The 18477-nt window shown below is 30.9% G+C and overlaps 1 protein-coding gene across 9 annotated transcripts in view; it reads left to right on the top strand.

Moving 5' to 3' along the window:
* LRR (capping protein regulator and myosin 1 linker 1 leucine rich repeat protein) overlaps nt 1-18477 on the top strand; it is a 181618-nt gene that overhangs the window by 116858 nt on the left and 46283 nt on the right. For all 9 annotated transcript variants that reach the window (XM_075313190.1, XM_075313191.1, XM_075313188.1 and 6 more), the window contains 9 exons: nt 2317-2543; nt 2603-2764; nt 6277-6374; nt 11194-11381; nt 11444-11521; nt 11921-12102; nt 16729-16880; nt 16954-17205; nt 17267-18008. In XM_075313190.1, coding sequence (XP_075169305.1) covers nt 2317-2543; nt 2603-2764; nt 6277-6374; nt 11194-11381; nt 11444-11521; nt 11921-12102; nt 16729-16880; nt 16954-17205; nt 17267-18008 — 2081 coding nt within the window. The remainder of the gene's footprint in view (nt 1-2316; nt 2544-2602; nt 2765-6276; nt 6375-11193; nt 11382-11443; nt 11522-11920; nt 12103-16728; nt 16881-16953; nt 17206-17266; nt 18009-18477) is intronic.

The raw sequence follows: 18477 nt of genomic DNA, 5'->3' as shown, positions 1-18477 counted from the left end.
CTAAGAAATAAAATTTCTATAGAAAATTTTCTTAAAATTTTATTTCTATAGAACATGTTCTCAAAATGTTATTTCTATAGAAAATTTCCTCAAAATTTTATTTCTATAGACAATTTTCTCAAAATTTTATCTTTATTGACAATTTTCTCAAAAGTTTAATTTTATAGAAAATTTTCTAAGAAATAAAATTTCTATAGAAAATTTTTTTAAAATTTTATTACTATAAAACATTTTCTCAAAATGTTATTTCTATAGAAAATTTCCTCAAAATTTTATTTCTATAGACAATTTTCTCAAAATTTTATTTCTATAGAAAATTTCCTCAAAATTTTATTTCTATAGAAAATTTCCTCAAAATTTTATTTCTATAGACAATTTTCTCAAACTTTTAGTTTTATAGACAATTTGGTCAAAATTTTATTTTTATAGAAAATTTTCTATAGAAATAAAATTTAGTCAAAATTTTATTTCTACACAAAATTTTGTCAAAATTTTATTTCTATAGAAAATTTTCTCAAAATTTTATTTCTATAGAAAATTTTCTCGAAAGTTTATTTCTTTAAAAATTTTTGTCAAAATTTTATTTCTATAGAAAATTTTACCAAAATTTTGTTTCTATCGAAAATTTTATTTCTTTAGAAATTTTTGTCAAAATTTTATTTCTATACAAAATTTTGTCAAAATTTTATTTTTATAGAAAATTTTGTCAAAATTATATTTCTATAGAAAATTTTGTCAAAAATATATTTCTATAGAAAATTTTATCAAAATTTTATTTCTATAGAAAATTTTGTCAACATTTTATTTCTTTAGAAAATTTTGTTAAATTTTTATTTCTATAGAAAATTTTTTCAACAGTTTATTTCTACAGAAAATTTTGTCAAAATTTTATTTCTATAGAAAATTTTGTCAAAATTGTATTTCTATAGAAAAAATGTGAAGTACAACTGCTTAACGATACTTAAAATTACGATTTCTACCCTTTATATAACATTGTTTAATTTTACACCCAAAGAAAAAATACTTTCCCCCGGAACGAAATTTAAGACAAACGAAAATCCCTTTTGTTTTAAATTTTTTCTTCAAGATCAAACAAATCTTAATTTATGAGAAGTGTTGCAACGATTATCTTTAATTTTTTTTGTATTTGCATTGGAAGTATATATTTTAGCATCAAAAGAAAATTTCGTTCCCCAGAAAAGAAATCTCTTCTTTCTATGTACCATTTCACTGTCCGTTAAAAGAAGTGTTTGAAGAAATTTCTCTTTAATATACCTAACATGTTTTTAAAACATTTTTAATCTTTTTTCTCTTACCTCACATTAAAAATAACCATAACCTATCCTAATGTGAAAATCACATGCGTTTAGTTGTTCTATGGGAATGAAAGGAGAAATTTCAATTTTTTTGTTTTTAGCTGTTTAAGCTATTTTCCTTTTCTGTGTAACTAAAGATTTTTTTTTGATACTTCCTAGTTTCGTAGAATCGTATATAAATCATCATAATATGTTACCTTCCATATTTTAGTGATCCAATAAAATGCTTTCAACAACCAAATGGAATTTAATAACCTTCTTTTCATGTATTTTTGTTTTATACCGCGGCGGTTGTTTGTACACCGCCACACCACTAAAGTCAAACGAAAACTTAAAACTTTCATAGGTCAGTAACTTCTCAAGTTGCCTGAGTGAGTATAGTAGCCACGGCCACTTGATGTGCTTGGCCAAACAACACATAAACGAAGCGAAGTAATCAAAAACTTTTTAACAATGCTTGGCTTCTTCTAATTTCATTCTTTGCCAAACATAAACAGAAACCACAATTGCTTAGAGTCGAAGTAGAAAAAAAGGAAATAAAAACCAAAATTTTTGGAACGAAATTTTTATGGATTGATTCTGTAATTTATGGTGTACAATGCACGCATGGAAGGAATGGTTTCGTGTGGTGAATATGGTAGTGAAAGAAGTTGAAATTTGCCAAAATGGTCTAAATTAGTAGTTCAATTCTAAAAAAACAGAAATTGGAACTACATAGCTACTCATTTAGCCGAAATTTCCATGGTATTACATGTACTGGCATATACTTTTATTGACATCGAATTTACCTTGGACTTGGAAATCCTTGTACTTGGTATCTCTCAATCCGAAATACCACCAAAACTTTATCAATGAAATAGTTTATTAATTAACTTTCTAATCAAGTTATAAAAAACGCCAGAAAATTATGAGAAAACCAGCGATGTTTAATATTCGATTTATTTATAATTTGAATTATTTCTTTTTCTAATTTTTAAAAATGATTTTCCTCTAATTACAGATTGATATACAACCACCGGAAAGGGAAACAATATTCTCTGAAGAATTTCGACCCTCAGATCCGCGTAATATTGGCCCTTGCGGAGGATTCAGTACACAATATGCCTGCATGTGTGATTTCCATGGAGTACCCTATAGAGAAGAAGTTGCCTGGGATATTGATACGATCTATTTGTCACATGATACGAGAATTTTAAATTTACGTGATTTTGATCATTTAGAACCAAAGTAAGTTAATGGCAATTAATTTTCTTTCAAAAATATTGAAATTTTCTCTTCTTTTACAGAGACTTAATGGCCATTGTATCGGCTTTGGAATATAATACATTTTTTCGTGGCCTAAAGGCATCACATATGCGTTTATCCAATGAAACTTTGGAACGTATACTACATGTGCTCAAGCGTTCGATGTGGCTCGAAGAGTTACATTTGGAAGCCCTAGGTTTAAGGTAATTAAATTATGAAATAACAAAAATGTTAATTAATGTATATTTGAAATCACAAGTCCTGATAGAGGAGATGATCGTGGATTCATCTTTCCATGGTGTCTAAAGACAGTTGTTATAAAATTGAGTCATAATATTGTGCAGGAATACAAACATATGGCCTGGCCCGTTTAAGTAGAAAAAATCGTGAACGGCGTGCACGTTTCAGAACGATCCGTTAATGAATGTGAATCAATGCACATGTGGTGTCAAACGGAGAGCAGGCGGTGTAAAATGACACCATGCGTTGTCGAAACAACAACCAGCGTTCATTAACCCTATAATACCCAATCCCGCTTTTAGACGGGCTTCATTATATGAGAAAGCTTTTAGTAAAATACACTTTAAGACATTAAAAATGGGTAAAATAAAAAGAAAACTTATTTGAAACTGTTCAAGAGGCTATTGAATTTTACCATATAAAATTTTCTTGCTTAACAGGTTGGCTGATAAGTCCCTGGTCTAACAAAGAAAAACACTTTTGTTTTTGTCAAAATTCGTTTTTATTATTCAACATAGTTCCCTTCAAGAGCGATACAACGATTACAACAACCTTCCAATTTTTTGAGACCATTTTGGTAGTACTCCTTCGGTTTTGCCTCAAAATAAGCCTCAGTTTCGGCGATCACCTCTTCATTGCAGCCAAATTTTTTTCCCTGCGAGCATCCTTTTGAGGTCTGAGAACAAGAAAAATGGACAATACGGTGGGTGGGGAAGCAATTCGAAGCCCAATAACCCTGTAGGTTCAGAATCAGCTATAGCTCCTAATATCAGAAATTTCTGTTCAGATTGTGATAAAACTTCCATAACCATGTACCCCTTAATGTTCTTAAATATGGAAATGCGGTTTATCTCCCAAACCTATACCATTGATATCCCACAAACAATATTTACTAATTCAGTAGGGGTGGTTTAGGGTATCATATAGTCGGCCCCGCCCGACTTTCTACTTTACTCACTTGTTTTTTAAATTAAATTGTTAATTTTTAATAATTAATGGCTTAATAAAAACTTCATTTTCTTAAGCAACTTTGTGTTGTTATTTTGATTAAAAAAATGATTTATCAATAAATTGCTTTATTATAAATTTAAAAAAATCAATCCTGTTTAAACAAACTTAGTCTTCCGAGTTTGTTTAAAAAGTTCATTGTATCAATAATTTTTTTAATTAAAAAAGTTTTCAGCTCCAATTAATTGTACCCTGCGCCACACTGTGGAATAGGGTATTATAAGTTAGTGCATATGTTTGTAACACCCAGAAGGAGACGAGATAGACACATGGTGTCTTTGGCAATAATGCTCAGGGTGGGTCCCTGAGTCGATATAACCATGTCCGTCTGTCCGTCCGTCCGCCTGTCTGTGAACACATTTTTGTGATCAAAGTCTAGGTCGCAATTTAAGTCCAATCGCCTTCAAATTTGGCACATGTGTCAGAATAGAACCCTATTGATTTTGGAAGAAATCGGTTCAGATTTAGATATAGCTCCCATATATATCTTTCGCCCGATATGCACTAATATGGACCCAGCAGCCAGAGTTTTATACCGTTTTGCTTGAAATTTTGTACAAACATAACACTTAGTCATATAGTCAAGTGTGCAAAATTTGATTGAAATCGGTTCAGATTTAGATATAGCTCCCATATATATCTTTCGCCCGATATGGACTTATATGGCCCCAGAAGCCAGATTTTTTGCCGAATTTGGTTGAAATTTTGCACTAGGAGTACAATTAGTAGTATAGTCAAGTGTGCAAAATTTGATTGAAATCGGTTCAGATTAAGATATGTCTCCCATATATATCTTTCGCACGATATGGACTAATATGGTCATAAAAGCCAGAGTTTTGGCCCAATTTGGTTGAAATTTTGCACAGCAAGTAGATTTAGCATTGTAGCCATGCGTGCCAAATTTGGTTGAAATCGATTCAGATTTAGATATAGCTCCCATATATATCTTTCGCCCGATATGCACTTATATGGTCCCAGAAGCCAGAGTTTTTATCCCGATTAGCTTGAAATTTTGCACAAGGAGTACAATTGGTAGTATAGTCATTTGTGCCAAATTTGATTGAAATCGATTCAGATTTAGATATAGCTCCCATATATATCTTTCGCCCGATATGCACTAATATGGACCCAGCAGCCAGAGTTTTATCCCGATTAGCTTGAAATTTTGCACAAGGAGTACAATTAGTAGTATAGTCATTTGTGCCAAATTTGATTGAAATCGGTTCAGATTTAGATATAGCTCCCATATATATGTTTTTCTGATTTCGACAAAAATGGTCAAAATACCAACATTTTCCTTGTTAAATCGCCACTGCTTAGTCGAAAAGTTGTAAAAATGACTCTAATTTTCCTAAACTTCTAATACATAAATATCGAGCGATAAATCATAAATAAACTTTTGCGAAGTTTACTTAAATTACTTCAGATTTAAATGTTTCCCATATTTTTTTACTAAAATTGTATTCCACCCTAGTGCATTAGCCAACTTAAATTTTGAGTCTATAGATTTTGTAAAAGTCTATCAAATTCTGTCCAAATCGAGTGATATTTAAATGTATGTATTTGGGACAAACCTTTTATGTAGCACCCAACACATTTGACGGATGTGATATGGTATCGAAAATTTAGATCTACAAAGTGGTGGAGGGTATAATATAGTCGGCCCCGCCCGACTTTAGACTTTCCTTACTGGTTTTTCTATGAACAGTTTCTTAAGTGCACCCGCTGTATGCACCTAATACATCCCAACAAAAACGAATGTTTAGGTTAGGTTAGGTTATGTGGCAGCCCGATGTATCAGGCTCACTTAGACTATTCAGTCCATTGTGATACCACAGTGGTAAACTTCTCTCTTATCACTGTATGCTGCCCGATTCCATGTTAAGCACAATGACAAGGGACCTCCTTTTTATAGCCGAGTCCGAACGGCGTTCCTCATTCCAATGAAACCACTTAGAGAAGCTTTGAAACCCTCAGAAATGTCACCAACATTAATGAGGTGGGATAATCCACCGCTGAAAAACTTTTTGGTGTTCGGTCGTAGCAGGAATCGAACCCACGACCTTGTGTACGCAAGGCGGGCATGCTAACCATTGCACTACGGTGGCTCTCAAAAACGAATGGTTGTGTAGCGGGTTCCAGTAAATCGAACCGGGGTTCTCCTTAACCTTAGTTCTGTTCGGCCGTCCCCATTACAAAAAGTTAGGTAAAAAAATCTAATTGTATGCCAATATAGTGCGATTAGCTTAGGGTATCATTAAGTCCGATTTTAATTATTTTATTGCAATTGAATTGCATTTCTTATAAATCTTTAGGTTAATCAAGATTTTATACAGGAGATCGGAAGTGGTTCACATGCATGAATTAAGATATAGGGGCTGCCAAAAACATTTTAAATATAAATTAATTTCTATTATAATTACAAATTTAAAACAAATATATACTAATATATATTTTTATTTTACAGATCCGATTTTCTTCATAAATTGGCTGTATCTGTGATTACCAATAATAATCCTGCAATACGTACCATCGATTTGAGTCATAATCTAATTGAGGACAAAGGTAAATTTCCAATAACCTAATAGACTAAACAAAAATATGGCTTAATTATAAATGTACTAACCCCCTTTAAACCATCTTTTATATGTATTTGTCTTAATGTATTTATTACCTTATCGACCCTATTGTGTATTAATTTTCCTCCAATTTTTTTGTTTCAACCGCAATATCCATTTAATCCGATTTTGAAAAAATTACACCTCTTCCAACTGCCCAATGTTTGTTATTCTGTTCTTGGATTATTTTTGTGTTTTGTATTCGTTTCGTATTATCTCTAATTGTAGGTGCAAGCTCATTATGCGCCCTAATTGGGAAAATTGTTCAAGGTTTGATTAACAATTGTTGTTGTGTTTTATGCAAAACAAAAATAAAAAGAAAACTATCGAGAATCATTTCAAACAAATTTCAATCTCAAACTGAATGTTCAATGTTTTTCTTTATAAAAACAAAATAATTTTCTTTTATGCTTTACATAAATTTATTGCTTCATCATCTCATGCATATGATTTTGTTTCACAAACATTCTATATACTCTAATTGTTTATGAGTTTTTGTATTTGCAATGAACTCTTTTTCAAAATCACTTCTATGTTTCTAAGTATGACTGACCGATATTAGGGTTGGCGAAAGAAAATCATCATTCTAGAGGTCAAGCGAGTAGGTTAAGTATGATGGTTGCCTGTTGTTATAAATACACCTATTGTGATACCATTTTATATTGAAAAAGAACTTCTCCAGGTCCTTAATTTAAAAAATCAAATTTCTATATACACTTTATGCTTTTTTTCAGGCGAAAAAAAGTGATTCAAAAGAAAGTTCAAAATTTTTATTTTGAAGATATTTTTCATTAAACTTAGGGTAAATTGTCATTAATGTAAAGAAAGCTTTCCTTGGCTTAAATAATTACCCGATATTTATAAAAGTTTACGTAAACTTTAAACCTACTATTACCATACATACATCTTGCGACAAGCTGTCAGTAAATTATTATGAATATAGGTATTAATCTTTAGAATGTTTTGCAAATATATCTCAAAGAAATAAATTCTATGCAAATTGCAAATTATTGAAGATAAAGCATAATATTCTTTATAATTTAAAAAGATAGATCAAAAAAAGGTCTTATATATCTCAAAAAAATCATGAAAATTCGATACATGGAATTTTTATTATAATTTTTAGTATCTAATGAAGTCGATCCAATACACGGTTCGGATCACACATACACGGTTGCCACAGTTGGTAGAATTCTACCAAAAAAAGGTAGATTTTCTACTGTTAGGTAGATTGGTAGAATTCTTGATGTTTTGGTAGATTTTGCAAAATATTCCTCTCCAACTTAGAGGTACTTCACAACTTTTCTATAGAAATACAATTTTGACAAAATTTTATATAGAAGTAAAATGTTGAAAACTTTTTCTATAGAAATACAATTTTGAGAGCATTTTCTATAGAAATAAAATTTTGAGAAAATTTCCTTTAGAAATAAAATTTTGAGGAAATTTTCTATAGAAATAAAATATTGAGAAAATTTTCTATAGAAATGAAATTTTGACAAAATTTTCTATAGAAATAAAATGTTGACAAAATATCCTATAAAAATAAAATGTTGACAAAATTTTTATAGAAACAACATTTTGACAAAATTTCTTATAGATATAAAATTTTGAGAAAATTTTCGATAGAAAAAAATTGACAAATTTACTATAGAAATAAAAGTTTGAAAACAAAAAATGTACAGAAATAAAATACTAAAAAAATTTTTATAGAAATACGTTTGGAAAAAAAATTGTATGGAAATAAAATTTTGACAAAATTGTCTATAAAAAATTTCTATAAAAATAAAATTTTGACATAATTTCTTATAGAAATAAATTTTTGACAAAATTTTATTTCTATATATAGAAATAAAATTTTAACAAAATTTTCTGCAGAAAAAAACTTTGACAAAATTTTCTGTAGAAAAAAATATTTGAGAAAATTTTCTTTAGAAATAAAATTTAAAAAAGAAAATCCTATAAAAATAAAATTTTGACAAAATTCTCTATAGAAGTTAAATTGTAAAAAAATAAAATTTTAACCAAATTTCCTAAGAAATAAAATTTAACAAAATTTCCTATAGTAATACAATTTTGACGTTTGGAAAAAATTTGTATGGAAATAAAATTTTGACAAAATTTCCTATAGAAATAAAATTTTGACAAAATTTTCTGCAAAAAAAATTGACAAAATTTTGTCAGAAAAAAATATTTGAAAAAATTTTCTATAGAAATAAAATTTAAAAAAGAAAATCCTATAAAAATAAAATTTTGACAAAATTCTCTATAGAAGTTAAATTGTAAAAAAATAAAATTTTAACCAAATTTCCTAAGAAATAAAATTTAACAAAATTTCCCATAGTAATACAATTTTGACGTTTGGAAAAAATTTGTATGGAAATAAAATTTTGACAAAATTTCCTATAAAAATAAAATTTTGACAAAATTTTCTATAGAAGTTAAATTTTGAAAAAATAAAGAAATAAAATGTTAACCAAATTTCCTAAGAAATAAAATTTAACAAAATTTCCTATAGCAATACAATTTCGACAAAATTTTCTATTAAAATAAAAATTTAACAAAATTTTCTATAGATAAAATTTCCTTTTTACAAAATTTCCTACAGAAATAAAATTTTTACAAAATTTCCAAATTTTGGTAGATTTTTGGCTCGAGTGGCAACCGTGATTCAATGCCAAATTCTTTAAATGAAGTTCATTTTTATTAATTTCAAGGCTGAGGAAGTTTTCATTACTATTGATTAATTTGTTAATGAAGTTCAACAGTATTTTCATTTATGCTTGTTTCGCAATTTTTATCGGTTAAGAAAATTTTTATAAAAAAATTTTTAATAGTCATTATCTCATATAAAACGCTTACTTGTTGCCAGGATATGTTTACTCTTTTATTTTTCAAAAGCAAATACACTCATCCATCAATAACCATGCATAATTTTCTTAAGTTTGTCCATAATATCCATTTTTTCCTTTAGCATCTTATTCATATCATGACACCTTAAAATCAAAAAAAAAAAAAAAAAACTTTATAGAACTAAAAAAGTATACCATCATGATACGTCTTCTCAAGGAACTGGCCCTATTACGAAAACACGACCAAGTTCAAGTGGTGCAATGGTTAGCATGCCCGCCTTGCATACACAAGGTCGTGGGTTCGATTCCTGCTTCGACCGAACACCAAAAAGTTTTTCAGCGGTGGATTATCCCACCTCAGTAATGCTGGTGACATTTCTGAGGGTTTCAAATTTTCTCTAAGTGGTTTCACTGCAATGTGGAACGCCGTTCGGACTCGGCTATAAAAAGGAGGTCCGTTGTCATTGAGCTTAACATGGAATCGGGCAGCACTCATTGATAAGGGAGAAGTTCACCAATGTGGTATCACAATGGACTGAATAGGCTAAGTGAGCCTGATATATCTGGCTGCCACCTAACCTAACCTATAAAAATAAAATTTTGACAAAATTCTCTATAGAAATTAAATTTTGAAAAAAAAAATAACATAGAAATAAAATTTTAATAAAATTTCTTAAGAAATAAAATTTAACAAAATTTCCTATAGTAATACAATTTTGACAAAATTTTCTATAGAAATAAAATTTTGATAAAGTTTCCTGTAGAAATAAAATTTCTACAAAATTTCCTATAGAAACAAAATTTTTAAAAATAATATTTTTTATTTGGTAGTTTTTTTGGTACGATTTTCTCCAAATTTTGGTAGATTTTTGGCTCGAGTGGCAACCGTGATTCAATACCAAATTCTTTAAATGAAGTTCATTTTTTGTTTAAATTCAATGCCGAGGAAGTTTTCATTACTATTTATTGATTAATTTGTTAATGAAGTTCAACAGTATTTTCATTTATGCCAAATAATGTCAATACAAACTATTTTTTAGAATGACAAATCTGACGCTAAAGATTGAGGGCACCAAAGATACTTGTTTCGCAATTTTTATCGATTAAGAAAATTTTTATAAAAAAATGTTTAATAGTCATTATCTCATATAAATCGCTTACTTGTTGCCAGGATATGTTACTCTTTTATTTTTCAAAAGCAAATACACTCGTCCATCAATAACCATGCATAATTTTCTTAAGTTTGTCCATAATATCCATTTTTTCCTTTAGCATCTTATTCATATCATGACACCTTAAAATCGAAAAAAAAAAACTTTTATAGAACTAAAAAGTATACCATCATGATACGTCTTCTCAAGAAACTGGACCTATTACGAAAACATGACCAAATTCATGTAATTGTCTGTCGATTAGGATTTTATTAAAAATTGGTAATAAATGGCAACACTATTTTTGGTCATTTGACACAGTTTTCTCCATCAAATTACAATTGTAAAATTTTAATATTCCAAAACATAATTAATTCAATGATTTTTTTAACAAAAAGTATAAAGAAATTATCTCATAATTAAATCTGTTGGCCTTTCAAAAGATGCGGGTAGGACAATTCATTCTCCCGGTTTCAATCGAAAGTGTTTGTGTTAATCAAAAATTGTAAATTAAAATCTTAATTGATTCAATTAATTTCTATAGCATTTCAAATTAAAAATTTATATGGAAAACAATTTCACCGTAATGTTTTATTAATTTAAATTTTTTTAAGCTTTTTTTTGTCTTTAAGGTGTCAACATAATAACTTAGCTATGCTTGTTATTTTCATCACATCTCATTGTTCCTATCACTCTTATCATATTTCACGTAAATTCGATCATATAAACTAAATTTAGGTATTATTTTCTGCTTCATTTACAGGTGCAATACATTTGGCAGGACCCATTGCTAAGGTCTCCAAGGGTTTATGCAAATTGGCATTAGCACATTGTGGCCTTACATCGAAGGGTGTTAATCAAATGTCACATTCACTGTCGCTCAATCAAAGCATTTCAAATTCGTTAACACATTTAGATTTAAGTGGTAACAATCTTAAAGATGATATAACTGTAAGGGATATAAAATTATCTTTTTAATATTCAAAATTTAATAATTATTATTATTTTTACAGAATTTACACAATTTTTTAGCACAACCAAATGTTTTAGAATATTTAGATCTCTCTTCGACTGATATTACATTAGAGAATGTAAGTATATTCACTTAATTGAATTCTCAATTAAATGCTTGATTATTTTAATAATAAAATTTTGGTTAAGTTTTTTTTTCCAAAAATATATTATAATTGAATATATTATAATATATTATAATTGGATATAAGTATATTCAATTAATTAAATTCTTAGTTAAATGCTTGGATTTCTTTAACCGTAATAAAAAATTCATATAATTTTTTTAAAAATAAAATTTTTAAGAATTTAAGATTTTTTTTCACAAAAAAAGTTTGAAATAGTGTCGATTACAGAAATGATCCAATTAAACATTTAATTGATTCAATTAAAGTGTACGATTATGATAAGACAAAAAACCAATAAATCAAACTTTTAATTGAATTTATTTTAAATCTTTTATTTTCTTTACTTTCCAGTTATTTGGTGCCCTTTTACGTGGTTGTGCAACGCATTTAGCTCATCTCAATGTCTCCCATAATTCGTTTAGCACAAAGAAAGGCAAGGAGATACCCCCTTCGTTTAAGCAATTCTTCACCAGTTCTTTAAGTTTAAAACATTTGAATATTGCCGGTTGTAAATTGCCTATGGAAGCATTGAAGTAAGTAAAATTATCTTGAAATCGTAATGAATTTTGAGGCAAAAAATACTTTGTGGACCGATACGATAAATTTAATTTAATTCAATTATATAAATTAAGGTTGACTTGCAGTCAATTAAATTGATAACATGGGTTTCGGCTGGGATAATCAAAATATATTGTTCAACTTTACCAGCAAATAAAAAATTTGCTTTTCCAAGTTTTATACCCTCCACCATAGGATGGGGGGTATATCAACTTTGTCATTCCGTTTGTAACACATCGAAATATTGCTCTAAGACCCCATAAAGTATATATATTCTGGGTCGTGGTGAAATTCTGAGTCGATCTGAGCATGTCCGTCCGTCTGTTGAAATCACGCTAACTTCCGAACGAGACAAGCTATCGACTTGAAACTTGGCACAAGTACACGCTCACAAAAAATCGCTTCTGTAACATATACTCCCAAACATATTTTGCTTCAAGCATATATATTTTTGGGTATTGCCCAAACATTTATATGTTTGATCTCTTCCAATATATAACATGCTTGAAAGCATATTGGTCTAAACAATATATGTTTGGGTAGTCTAAGTTCCAAACATTTTGTATTTTTGCATCCAAATTCAATAATGTTGTCTTCCAAAACACAATATGTTATTATGTGAACATATAATATGTTTGGAAGCATTTTGCACCCAAAAATATTATATGCTTAAAAAAAATTCTCCCAAACAATATTGTGCTCAAAATTTTATTTATTTATATATTTACAATCATAATGAATTATGAAAATAAACAGGTAATATAGGTGCTAACAACATAGGTTTTCGACCTGAATGCTCAAAATTTTGTTTCTGCCTAATTGTATATTCCCCCACATCTTTCTCACTTCCACGAGATTTTTTAGTCCTTAGCACCTTTTTCTGTAATACAAACATTGTAGAAGAAATTATTCAATTTTATGATTTTTTTTATTTTAATTTTACCTTTTGCCGGACGGGGATTCGAACAGCGGATCACACAGTTTGTAAGGATCAAAGAAGTAGCTGATCAATTGCCCAAGGAAAAATAAAATGTTAATTTTGTAATAACAAGCAACAACCACCAACTTAATTCAATATCGCTCCCTGTTAAATAGCGCTCCAAGCTACTAAACACATATATGTTTATAGGCTATTTCTAAAAAAATATATATTTGCATCCAACCATATTATATTTACAAACATTTTATGTCCCAAACATAATATGTTCTAACATATTAACATATATGTCCCAAACATGTTATGCTAGTTTATGAACAGTATATGCTTGCACTCACAAATATTGTGTTTAAAAATTTGTGTTCCAAACATATAATGTTTATAGCCAAACATATGAAAAACAGTATTTTTCAACCGAGTAGTTGTTATTGATGTAGGTCGGATGGTATAGCAAATGGGCCATATCGGTCCACTTTTAGGTATAGCGCCCATATAGACGGACCCCCAAATTTGGCTTGCCGATCCTCTAAGAGAAGCAAATTTCATCCGATTGGTCCACATCGGTCCATAATTATATATAGCCCCCATATAAACCGATCACCAGATTTGGCTTGCGGAGCCTCTAAGAGAAGCAAATTTCCTCCGATCAGGCTGAAATTTGGTACATGGTGTTAGTATATGGTCTCTAACTACCATGCAAAAATTGGTCCACATCGGTCCATAATTATATAGAGCCCCCATATAAACCGATCACCAGATTTGACCTCCGGAGCCTCTTGGAAGACCAAAATTCATCTGATTCAGTTGAAATTTGGTACGTGGTGCTAATATATAGCCTCAAACACCCATGCAAATTTGGTCGAAATCGGACCATAATTATATATAGGCCCTATATAAACCGATCCCCAGATTTGACCTCCGGAGCCCCTTGGAAGAGCAAAATTCATCCGATTCGGTTGAAATTTGGTACGTGATGTTAGTATATGGTATCCAACAACCATGTAGGAATTGGTTCATATCAGCCCATTATTATATATAGCCCCCATATAAACCGATCCCCAGATTTGACCTCCGGTGCCTTTTGGAAAAGCAAAATTCATCCTATTTAGTTGAAATTTGGTACGTGGTGGTAGTATATGATATTTAACAACCATGCCAAAAGTGGTCCATATCAGTCCATAATCATATATAGCGCCCATATAAACCGATCCCGAGATTTGGTTTTGGAGCCTTATGGAGGAGCAAATTTCATCCGAGTCAGTTGAAATTTGGTACATTGTGCTAGTATATACCTAACTAGGTCCATATCGGTCTATAGTTATATATAGCCCTCAGATAATTCGATCCCCAATCACACAAAGATTGGTCCCTATCAAGTTCATAATTGTATATAGCCCCCATATAAGCGACCCCCATATTTCAATTCTATCGATTTGTAATTATTTGTAGACTTACCTATACATAACTTTTTTGTCTAATATATACCACGTATGGACTAACTCACAATTTAGAAAACGATGTTAAGAAGTTTTAAGATACCACAACCCAAGTAATTCGATTGTGGATGACAGTCTTTCGTAGAAGTTTCTACGCAATCCATGGTGGAGGGTACATAAGATTCGGCCCGACCGAACTTACGGCCGTATATACTTGTTTAAATTTGAATAAGTCGAATTTTTACTTAGCAAAGATCATCTTTCCCCTTTTTACAAATTTATAAAAGTTGACCTTAAAAAATGTTTGGAGAAGCTTTTGCGATAATTGAAAAGTCGGCTTGCGACAGTGCATATTTTCATAAGTTGTTAGCATATAAAGATTTTCATCTCGATCCCTTTTTAAAATTTTTAATTTTCGATCCTGTTGTTAAAAGTCGATTAACCGAATTTGAAGAAGATTCGATTTTGTACTTTTTATTAATGATTTCGTGCAATGGAAATCGATGGATGCATAGAATAATTGCGTGAATAACAGGTTGGCTGATAAGTCCCCGGTCTAACAAAGAAAAACACATTTTTTTGTCAAAATTCATTTTAATTTTTTAACATAGTTCCCTTCAAGAGCGATACAACGATTATAACGACCTTCCAATTTTTTGATACCATTTTGGTAGTACTCCTTCGGTTTTGCCTCAGTTTCGGCGATCACCTCTTCATTGCAGCCAAATTTTTTCCCTGCGAGCATCCTTTTGAGGTTTGAGAACAAGAAAAAGTCGCTGGGGGCCAGATCTGGAGAATATGGTGGGTGGGGAAGCAATACGAAGCCCAATTAATGAATTTTTTACATCGCTCTCAATGACTTGTGGCACGGTGCGTTGTCTTGGTGGAACAACACTTTTCTTCTTCATATGGGGCCGTTTTGCCGCGATTTCGACCTTCCAACGATCCATATAATAGTCACTGTTGATGGTTTTTCCCTTCTCAAGATAATCGTTAAAAACTATACCACGCGCATCCCAAAAAACAGAGGCCTTTACTTTGCCGGCGGACTTTTGAGTCTTTCCACGCTTCGGAGACGGTTCACCGGTCGCTGTCCACTCAGCCGACTGTCGATAGGACTCAGAAGTGTAGTGACGGAGCCATGTTTCATCCATTGTCACATATCGACGGAAAAACTGGCGTGTATTACGAGTTAACAGCTGCAAACACCGTTCAGAATCATCAACACGTTGTTGTTTTTGGTCAAATGTGAGCTCGCGCGGCACCCATTTTGCACAGATTTTCCGCATATCCAAATATTGATGAATGGTAGGACCAACACGTTCCTTTGATATCTTTAAGGCCTCTGCTATCTCGATCAACTTCATTTTACGGTCATTCAAAATCATTTTGTGGATTTTTTTGATGTTTTCGTCGGTAACCACCTGTTTCGGGCGTCCACTGCGTTCACCGTCCTCCGTGCTCATTTCACCACGCTTGAATTTTGCATACCAATCAATTATTGTTGATTTCTCTGAGTCCGGAAACTCATTATCAAGCCAAGTTTTTGCTTCCACCGTATTTTTTCCCCTTCAGAAAACAGTATTTTAGCAAAACACGAAATTCCTTTTTTTCCTTTTTTTCACAATAACAAAAGTTGCTTCACAAAAGACGCTCTAGCTCACAAACTAATTTACTTACAGACGTCAAATTTTGACACGAATCATTTGAAGATTGGTACTATATAAAAATAATATGCATTTAATACTAGAGACGCCATCTATGTGTCAGACCGGGGACTTATCAGCCAACCTGTTATGACAAAATAGTTGGACATAATCTCGTGCAGCTTGCAACTACTTTTTTAACATATGGTGGTCACATCGAGCAAAAGTGGATGGATTCCAATGGATAGCACCAAGCTTTTTGTCATTGGAACCAATAGAAAATATTTCCACACCAAAAAAGTTTGGTTGTATAGACTGGTAATAATTCTAACCATCAGGAAAATTCCCAAAGAATTTGTCGGTGTTAAAATTTGTTTAATTATGCCTCAAAATGCCATACTATATTTGCCGCATTCTTGATAGGATTCGTCCAAAGAAAATTGTTTAGAACAATATTCCAGAGGCTTAAATCCATTACGAACAGTTAGTTACAATTTTAAATTAATTTTTCAACTAATTAAATATTTTTATTGCCATTAATGTTCATTATTTTTTTTAACAAATAAATTTTCTATATTACAGAAATTTACTACTAGGTTTGGCGTGCAACGAGTCAACAGCTGGGCTGTATTTAGATTTAAGTGGAAATACCTTAGGTGCCCAGGGTGCACATGTTTTAGAATCATGCATACATGGTGTTCGTGTTTTGCAAAGTTTAAATATAAGTGACAATAGTAAGTAAATCTAGAGTTGAATTGAAGAAGATCTTATCTTTAATTTTTTCGTAATTTTTCTTTCTCCACACAGATTTGGATGTCGAATTAGCTCCAGTTTTAACATCTATTTCTAAAAATCCTTCAATACGCACATTGAATATGTGCCGTAGTTTAACAGGCATGAAATTAAAACATATTCCTACTGTTATGGAAGCTTTAGTCAATCTAATACAAAAGGATGATTTCCCTCTGGCAGAATTGACATTGTCTGAGAATAAATTGAAAAATGATATACACGATTTCATCAATGCCCTGGGTAGTAATCAAAGTTTACAAAAATTGGGTAAGACGACATTTTCTACCTGATTATCACCTAATTGATTTTGTTAAAATTTTCCCTACAGATATTTCGGGAAATTATATGGGTGATGTTGGTGCTCGTTTGCTGGCCAAAGCATTACAAATCAATAATAAATTGCGAGCAATTTATTTGGATAAGAATAATATAACCCTACAGGGTTATGCTGATATTGTTTACGCCTTGGAAAATAATTACAGTATGCGTTGTATACCCTTTCCTGTATTCGATATAGCACCACATTTGAAAAATCATCCCGAGAAGACGGATACAATTATGCGTAAAATGCAAGAACTCTTACATCGCAATGGAAATGGCCTGAAACGCACAAATGGTCAAGGTTTCCGTTTGCAACATGGTTTCTTACTGTCATCCACTCATCAATTAGTTGACAAATTAGTGGCCGAAACCCAAGATACTATATCCATTGCCAAGAGTAGTAATGATTCAACATCATCGTCGGCCGTTCAACGTCTCATTGAGGATGCCGAGAATTGTAAGCAATTAATGCCAAAACTTCAAGAGGCTGTACGTTGTGAAACACATCCCGTAGAAGTTAAACTTACTCGTGTCGCCAGCGATTTAAGTTATACCATACAAAACTATTTGGAGGAGACTCTGGAGACTATGATACGAACGGGGGTAGAACAATGTCCCAAAACTTTGGGTAATCAAGTTGTTATACAAGATCTACGTAAAATGCTCAGTGAACGGTTAGTAATACCCGAAGGATTTCTTCAAGCTTGTCTTTTAAATAATGCCGGCAGTGAGATAATGAACAAAGTTAGGTAAGTATTGAAGAATAATGTTAAAAATGGAAAATTTGAATAATTATTATAATTATTTACTTTTGTTTTGCTTTTTTATAACCATTTTATATTGGCCTAAAGGCTTGTTATTTTTACAATAAATATAAATAAATAAAAAATAATGAATGATATGATTTAAAGAGAAATTAAAAAATGGAAACTAGCAAACATGCCAATGTATCTACTAAAATGTATAAAGCGATAGGAAATGGGTATCATTCTTTTGACGAGCAAAGTTATTTCTCGCTCGTACCCATTTGTTTCTTTAAGAAGATAGTCCAGTGAAGAGAGTATAGCGATATAAATGGAAACATTTTCCTTAAAGCCATACCATAGAAGATATAACCAAAAACAAGAGGTGGACTTCTAGATGTTTTCAAAATTTGACTTTTCACAATTATCAAAAAATTCACCGAATTATCTACCATTCGATGCGACTCTGCAGCAC

The sequence above is a fragment of the Haematobia irritans genome, chromosome 5, assembly GCF_050003625.1.
Source record: "Haematobia irritans isolate KBUSLIRL chromosome 5, ASM5000362v1, whole genome shotgun sequence".
Lineage (NCBI taxonomy): Eukaryota > Metazoa > Arthropoda > Insecta > Diptera > Muscidae > Haematobia > Haematobia irritans.
Note: the sequence above shows the minus strand (reverse complement) of the source record. Positions and strands in the feature narration are given on the sequence as shown.